An 8,752-nucleotide genomic window follows, 5' to 3' on the forward strand; every position below is an offset into this window, starting at 1 on the left:
TCTTGTCTCGGCCCCCAAAATCGTATAGTATCTCTTTGACAAGATGTGTAAAAGGAGCTCTCGGGATGAGGAGGTCAACACTCTTCTGGAACCTTCAAATCTCCTTTAGAGTTGCCATGCCATTGCGTTGTTTCCTCCTGGGGGCACGAGGAGGAGGATTTCTTGCGGGTGGTCAAGGAGGACATGCATGAGTACTCCAATCTCATGCACGTTTACAACGAGAAGATGATGGGGCTCCTTCAGCTGCTACTGCTTTTGTTGTTGCTGCTTCCATTGCTGCTACTGCTGCCGTGCTACCACCTCTTCTCGTGTTGGCAATGGACCCATGCCTCAATGCAAGCACTTCCCCCCAGTTGTGGAACGTATTGGGGGGATAGGAATATCACCCCATGACACTCGATCAAGGTCAACATCACTCCCTGTCTCTCAATCAGGGTCAATGGTGGTGGCCGGGTCAGTGGTGTCCAGATGAGTGGAAGAGGGAGGTGGAGGTGGCGGTGGAGGACGATGAGGTGATGGTGGATGCTTACGTGCAGTGTTTTTTGTGCGAGCCATGGCAAAAAGTGAAGTCAAAATATAGAAATGAGAATGAATGAGACTATTACGCCTTTATATAAAGTCATTTATAATGTGTTCAGATAGTCTCAAACCGGCCAAAATTTACAAAACCACCAAATTAGACACGTTTAACCCAACGTCTGCCATGTCTTGCCATTGTCGCACACCATGCGACATGGCCTGCTCTTGAACTTCCATTCCACTTCTCTATATCTTCCTCCTTCTGTTTGGGTCGTTTTGCGGCTTTAGCAATTGCTGACATTTAAGCCTTTTCCCTAGTAACATTTCTTGCAAGATTGTTGCGATAGAACCAATTAAACATCTCCATAAGATAAATTCTACGTATCTTCCCTCCACCATGTTGAGTATTCTTGAAGTACACTCCTTTGGCTGCGTAATGTGATTTTTCCATGCCTTGGGTGCTGAACATATCCAAGGACTCGTATTTTTGTAGAAAATACGGTCCATGTGCATATACAATGTGCTAGGAAAAAATACCCAAGTAAGAAATTATAAAGACAAATGTTTAATTTATGGAATGTTAGTAAGCAATTGCAATGGTAATTAATGAAAGGCGATAATTAAGATGAGAATTTCTTACCATGTGAACACACTTTGTTCTTCTTAAGTTGTTGTGCTCTTTAACCTAGTTGTCACAACCTTGTCAAAAGTAAGCCCACACCTTCTTTCGCTTGTTTCGTAGAGTTGGATCCTTGTCGAGATCTGTAGTGCACTTGCAAAGATCCTTCCAATGCTCCCATCGCAAGCTCCTCCCTCGATCGTTCATAGGATGTAAGAATCGACTCGCCTTTGTACCGCTCATCATTGACACTTGTTGAGCAACAATATGATGTGCCCCAAACTTTCACAATCTTTACATTCCCGCCATGCACTCCCAGAGAGTTGACAAGCTCCTCCACTTGCTTTATTGCTTGGGCTAAGCATGAGGCTGGTTGCATAGTGAATGCATAGTCAATGTGAAGCTTAAGCAACCTATCAAAAATCCTTATCATGGCATGCAATGTGCAAAAGTGTATACTTTCCATTGGGAAAGGAATAATTGGTGCCCAATTTGGATCCTTTGTGTCCCTATTGGGTGTTGCATCTAAATCGGAAAACAAGATCCATCCACCCATCGGAGCTCATCCTCGCTCTTTGACTTGAGAATTGACCGCTTCATGCACAATGGACACGGATGGAGGCATTGTGCACTATTGTCACAATTACACATGCATTTTATGGTCTTCAAATCACCACCTAGATGCCAATCCACACTCAAGAAGCCCACACCATCCACTTCAAGCTCCTCCCCATTAAGAATATCTCTCTCTTGAAAAGCTATTTTTGACACTCCAAAAATAAAGATTCTAGTCCATGATAAGGAGATATGATAAGAATGAAAGGAGTGAGGTGGTTTTTTATCTCAAAATGATAAATAAAATTCAATTTTGAACTTATATATTTTTTAGGAAAAAGTTTTACGTGAGAATACATCAAAATATGAAAAATATCTAAAAGTGAATTTTTTAATAGCCTTTAAAAACGACCTTATTTTGGTATAAAAACTAGATGGAGATTAGTGCAACCTTACAATGATTAGATTTCTTACTTTAAAATGAGTACTGGTTTAAAAATGACATTAAAAAATAAACGTTTCAATATATATATATATATATATATATATATATATATATATATATATATTTGAGCGGAAAGGTTTACATAAAAATACACTAAAATATGAAAAGTATCAAAAAGTCATTATTTTAGTGGCCTCAAAAAACGCCTTCTATTTTGGAATATAAAATATTAGAATGCATCTTGTAATCATTAGATAGCATAGAAGTTAGGAAGATATGACAAGAGTGAAGATTCTAAGGAAGTTATGACTAAGAAATGACATAAGAAATTCACTTTTTGGGTATATATATGTATAAGGAGAGTTTTTTTATGAAAAAAATAAAAATTTTAAAAAAGGCAAATTTTTGGACACCCTTATGGCCGAAAATTAAACTCTTGGGAATGGTGATGCAACTTGTATCCTTAAAGAGACATTAAAAAAATAGGTTTTTTGAATTGATACATATTTGGGAGTTATGGTTTGAAAATGATATTAATTTTTTTTTTCAATATATATATATTCGGGAGGGAAGTTTTACATGAAAATATACTAGAATGTGAAAAATATCAAAAAGTCATTTTTTAAGAGAACTTAATAAACGCTCTTCTATTTTTTGTATAAAATATTAGAATGCATCTTGCAATCATTAGATATCATAGAAGTTAGAAAGATATGACAAGATTGTTATGACTAAGAAATGATATAAAAAATTTACTTTTTGGGTTTATATATATATATATACGGAAAGCTTTTTTGGTGAAAAAACTCAAAAAAATAAATTTTTTGAAAAAGTCAATTTTTGGGTCTCCCTTGGCCGAAAAGTGAAACCTTGGGAATGGTGATGCAACTTGTATCTAAAAGTAGTGGGTTAAAATATTACAAAACTATAGACTATAAAAGTAAGAAAAGCTAGTGAGAGAGTGGATAAAATTTAGATGGTAGGAACTAAAAAGTCTATTAAAAAAAATAGGGGAATCATTTGCTTTGTCTCCCACTATGGGGTCAAAATTAGCATTTTTAATCAAAAGATTACTAAAATTTAGGATTTCTTACAGGGCCCATTTCATAGTCCAAATTTTTCCTAATGTTATTTGACCACACAGGGATTTCGCAATAGTCCAACAGAGAGAGATGGTGATAGATGCTCACACAAAGAAGATAACATACAATGTGTAGAGCTTGGGGGTTGACTCCACAATATCAAAATACAATAAATGAGTGGTGTCCTTTCACACCTAATATCCAAGGGAAAAAATCCAAAGAGACAAAAGTGCCCTTGGTTAGCCCATGTTCACATGTGGGACTACTCATAGCATATATGCCAATAAATCCCCCCTGTAGTGGCAATGTGAACCTTTACAAGGTCTGCAAACAGATCACTCTTTGTAGAAGAGCAAGCCTAAAAGCTTTGCGAAAAGCTTCAAACTTTCTCGAGGGAACACCTTCATGAATAGATATGCAACATTGTCCTGTGTAGAGCAGTAAGACAATGAGGTCTCCCCTGCATGAATCCTCTACCTGATATAGTGATAATGAATCTCTATGTGCTTAGTACGTGCATGAAACACTGGGTTTCATGCCACGGCTATAGCACTTTGACTATGACTGAGTATGGTGGTGGGTGTCTGCTAACACTTACGAAGATCAGTCATCAATCTCCTCAGCCATACACAATCTACTGTGGTTGTAAAGGCTACCCTGTACTCAGCCTCACAAGTAGATGTGGCAACAGTGGGCTGTTTTTTGCTCAACCATGCTATGCATGCATGCTCCAAAAAGAAACAATTCCCACTCGTGGATTGCCGTGAACCATAGTCACCAGCCCAGTTGTATGTAGCTGTAAGCTACCCCCCTGGGATATACCAACGCAAGATCCAGGGAATTCTAAAGATAGTGGAAGATTCACTTCATTGCTTGCCAATCCTTTGTACCTGGGACTGTATGTAAATTTGCTACACTAGGAAACCCCAAACTGAATATCTAGGCGTGTGTTGCATAAGTATATGAGGTAGCCCACTGCCTAGTTGTAAACACTTGTATCAAAAGGCTCTCCAACATCATACATGCTCAATTTCAGCCTTAGCTCCATCAGAGTAGAGATGGGCTTACAATCTTGAAACCCAAATTCGTGCAACAGCTTTTGAATATGATTTGATTGGTATACATAAATCCGAACATCTGTCTGCACAAATTGTATGCCCAAATAATAATGCAACAATCCCAAATCTGTCATCTCAAATGACGTTTGCAATTCAATTTTGAATGCTGAAATTTTATCCATATCATTTCCAGTTAGCAATGTGTCATCCACATAAAGAATGAGCATAATCAAAGTATGATCCTCTTTCACAGTGGAAGCTTAAGCTTTGCACGGTAATCACTGCATATGATTTGATGAGTGTGGTGGATGAGAGGTTTGTAGAAAACTGGGGTGCACCAAGATCTATGGAGGATAGAAGATGATCATCATGTTGTGCAGTGGAGAGAGATGAGGCTTGAGGGAGAGACGAGATGGAGCTCAAGTGAGAGAGAGATTGCACATGAACATAATGATTGTATTAGATCACTCACACCATGTACAATGAATTTATAGGCACTAAAGCCTTATCTTCTGACCCTTACTAAGACGTGGTTCACACCTAGAGTGTTCACACCAAAAGAACTAGAAACTACATTTCATACCACTGAGACTTTGATAATTCCAACACTCCCCCCTCGGAGCAAAGGTGGTGAGACCCGGACGCAAAAAAGAAGCAACGAACCTCCAACTCCATCACATCACTACAAAGCGACGACCTAGCCATGCTATTCCCTCAATCAACTGATGACCGAAGAGAGATTATTGCTTAGTTACCCCTCCCCCCTACCCCCCACACACACCCCCACATTATTGCTTAGTTACCCATCCCCCCCACCCCCCACACGCACAGGCACGGGAAGAGAACCGTAGACTTAAAACATAAATAGAATCAAAACATTTGCGGAAGAATCCCCCTAAGATCCTTTTGCGGCATCGTTTCCAAGGTTCCTACTTTTGGAAACAATGGATGGAGATAGCGTAGCCCAATAGGCTCTGATGACGTCTGCAGTAGAGGCAAAGTACAGCTGCTGGAGTGGTGGCGCAAGGCGGCTGTGGACAAGGGGTGAGCAGGGGAAGGTGATGGCGGCTTTGTAGTGACAGCTGCTGGAGGGAGCACAAGGTTTCAGCAGTGCATCTTGGTGGCGCCTCCAGACAACAGGTGGAGCTCTAGAGAAAAACGCAGAGTTGATGACTCTAATACCATGTAGAAAACTGGGGTGCACACCACTAAGACTCTGATAATTCCAACAAGGTTATGTGTGAAAGAAGATGCTAAGAGGATGGTGGAGGTGGCTCTTTTATGTGTGCAAGGGGAGCCTAAGGCTAGGCCATCCATGACAGTCAAGATGCTAGAATGGGCCTGAGCCCCTTGATGTTGAAGACGATGAGGTAGAGCAAGCAGCCATAATTAGGAAGATGGAGATGGAGATGGAGATGGTTGTCACATACGAAAACTTTGGAGTCTTCTTTCAACCCTAAACACCATCCTGGAACAACCTGATGCAAAACACAAGCAAGAGAGATGGAGAGAAAAGAGAGAGATATAGCTGAGTTTCATTAAATTCATATAGTACAAAAAAGTGTACAAGTCTTAGCCAGCCTTTGGTTGCCATCAAAAAGGTACTTGACTCATCAAAAGTCCTACATCTAGTGACTCAACCCCTAGTGGACTGAATGATCTAGCCAATGAGCAAACTATGCCTCTCTCCACAAGGCTTCCTTGCCCATACAAGCAGCACAAGCTCCTGGAACTGGTTCTGATCATGTTCTTTATCTGTTGGACCTTTAGGAAATAGCCTTGGGAACTAGCATGCACATGACAATGGTAAGCCTGTTCGATGCAGGAACTTGGAAGCAGCTTATGAGGCTCCTCATCCAACTTTTAACTCCAATTCTAGAAGCTAGTCTCATGTGACCACGTGAATATTAGTGTGTGTGTGTGTGTGTGTGTGAGAGAGAGAGAGAGAGAGAGAGGAGTTTCCCATTCATGCTTCTTGTCCTAAGTATTCATGCCACTCCTCTAACACGTGCCAGTTGAGAATATGTGTGTGAGAGAGAGATTTTGGGATTTCATTTAGTGTTTAGTGCCCTTTCAAAAGGAGTTACAAACCTTAAACAGTACAGATTTTGTAACTTTAGGTAGTTAAGAGTATTTATGAAGTTGTGTAACAAAGACAATCCTCATGTTGGAACCTGTAGATTGTAAGTACAGCAAGAAAACAAATGCGGCTATCCACATGAATGGAGTTCTTAAAAGTTACTAGCATCAATTTTTTTACACAAGGGGCTTCTTATGTGAACCCTCAGCAGTGTACCACAGACAACATCGGTCATTGGAGGAGGGTGGGTTCAGTTTTGATGGAGTTGGAGGAGGAGGTGGCATTAGAGCCCCAAAAGCTGCTTCCTGAATTTGATGAACTTATCATCTCGAACTTCCTCATCATGCTGTCATTATGGTCCTCATGATTGAGAGGAGGTATGCCCACTTCCCCTTCCAGCATCTTCACAACCCCAGTCATGGATGGCCTTGTAGCAGGGTCCCCTTGCACACACACAAGTGCCACCTCCACCATCCTCCTAGCTTCCTCTTGCTTCACACTACCCTTGTCCAGCCTCTTATCCAGCACCACACCAGTCACTCTATCTACTGTGTTTACCATGCCTGCAATGAGCTTCCACTGCTTCATTTCCTTCACTTTCCTTCCACTCACTAACTCCAACAACACTACCCCAAAACTGTACACATCACTCTTCTCTGTGACTACATAATCCGTAAGCCACTCAGGTGCTAAGTAGCCAGGTGTCCCCCTCATTGTGGTCACCACCACACTCTGCTCCCTTGCCATGAGCCTTGACATCCCAAAATCAGATATCTTGGGTGAAAAATTCCCATCCAAGAGTACATTCTGAGGCTTCAAATCCATGTGTATGACCCGGTCTCTGCACTCCTCGTGCAAATAAGCCAAACCCCGGGCTGTTCCAACTGCAATATCAAACCGCATTTGCCATGTCAGTGCATGGTCTTGCCCCTTTTTGTCATCTGAGAACAACCATGCATCAAGGGACCCATTCACCATGTACTCATACACAAGAAGCCTGTTCCTTCCCTCCACACAATACCCTATCAAGTGCACAAGGTTCATGTGGTGGATCCTGCTGAGGATTGACACCTCAGCATAGAATTCTTTCTTGCCCTGTACGGAGCCATCTTTGAGCTCCTTCACAGCAAACTCTGTGCCGTCTGCCAAGGCTCCCCTGAACACTGTGCCAAATCCTCCACTCCCAAGCGCATTGCTGAAACCACCTGTGTAATCATGTAGCTCCTTCCATGAAAATCTTCTGGGTTTCACACCAAGCCAGCTAGACTCTAAAAGCTCGTTCTCAAACTCATCATCCTCATCTGATTTTCTGGATTTTTTGACGATCAGCAGTATACATCCCAAAGTAAAGGATAATGTCACGAAGGTTAGCAAAGCATAACCAATAGCATGTACCTTCTCAGACTGAGAGGTTGATCTTGTTGGTGCTTCAGTTGCTTGAGAAAGCTTGAGGAAGAAAGCCCACTTGGAACTGTTCACTAGCTGGAGGCTACCTAAGTGGTCTGTAACTAGAAAGCAAGAAGTGGTGTTTGCTTGGAAGAATGCAGCAGCACACGAGCAGTTCTGCAAGCACAGATTTTGGCAGTCCTGCTCAGAGCTCACATTGGTGTTTCCTTCCATGAAATATTTGAGTGGAAAATAATCAATCTGTGTCATAGCTGAAGACATAGTAATGTTGCCCTCTGAAGGACATGTCAGTGTCTCTTGCTGGCAACTTAATTGCAGATTTGAAGAGTTGAATGAATGTAAAGATGATGTATTTTGGCACGGCCTGCAAGTTTGGGTACTATTATCACACACACCATAGGAGCCACAATAATCTGGCAATCCACATACATTGTTCTCAAACAAGGTATAGAACAGGTACCAGGACGTAGAACTACTTAACCAGCTAGTATCATTTACTGTATAGACATTAAGATCTCCATCTTCTTCTAATCGGAGAAAAGTGGCATAAGTGATGTTCATCTTGTGAATTTGAGGGTCTAGAATGACTTTTCTTTGCTGGGAGCTTGCCGCGGCACATGCCGTGGTTGAGACTTGTTGGGTATCCATGATGGCAGACAAGTTTGACAAGAGATCTAGGCTTACAACACCACTTTCATCCCAACAGAAGGCAGCATACAAGGATGTATTGCTATTGAAGCTCCATATCCAGTATGGCAAAGGACTGTCAGATGAGCTGAAACTGGCGGAAAGAGCAAGCCCCAACCTGAAAAGGGTCACTTTTGCCCAACAAGCTTCCTGTCTAGGCAAAAGTCGCCCTATTCAAGTTAGAGCTTTTTTTGCTTTTTTAGGCCTTCAAATGATACATGCTTGCAATGTATGATATAGATAGTTCTCAAAAGACTTTATATTCTTGCAATGTATGATACAAATAGGGCTCACTTTGAC

The 8,752-nt window shown here is 41.4% G+C and overlaps 1 protein-coding gene across 1 annotated transcript; it reads right to left on the reverse strand.

The window, feature by feature from the left end:
- Window positions 1-6,434: 6,434 nt before the first annotated feature.
- Window positions 6,435-8,535, reverse strand: LOC147642131 (putative receptor-like protein kinase At5g20050). The gene has a single exon (XM_086773319.1). It carries the CDS (start codon window positions 8,411-8,413, stop codon window positions 6,590-6,592), a length of 1,824 nt encoding a protein of 607 aa, XP_086629445.1. The 5' UTR covers window positions 8,414-8,535; the 3' UTR covers window positions 6,435-6,589.
- Between the last annotated feature and the right edge of the window lie 217 nt (window positions 8,536-8,752).

The sequence above is a fragment of the Cibotium barometz genome, chromosome 1 (genome assembly GCF_041138505.1).
Source record: "Cibotium barometz isolate CiBa-2024 chromosome 1, ASM4113850v1, whole genome shotgun sequence".
NCBI lineage: Eukaryota > Viridiplantae > Streptophyta > Polypodiopsida > Cyatheales > Cibotiaceae > Cibotium > Cibotium barometz.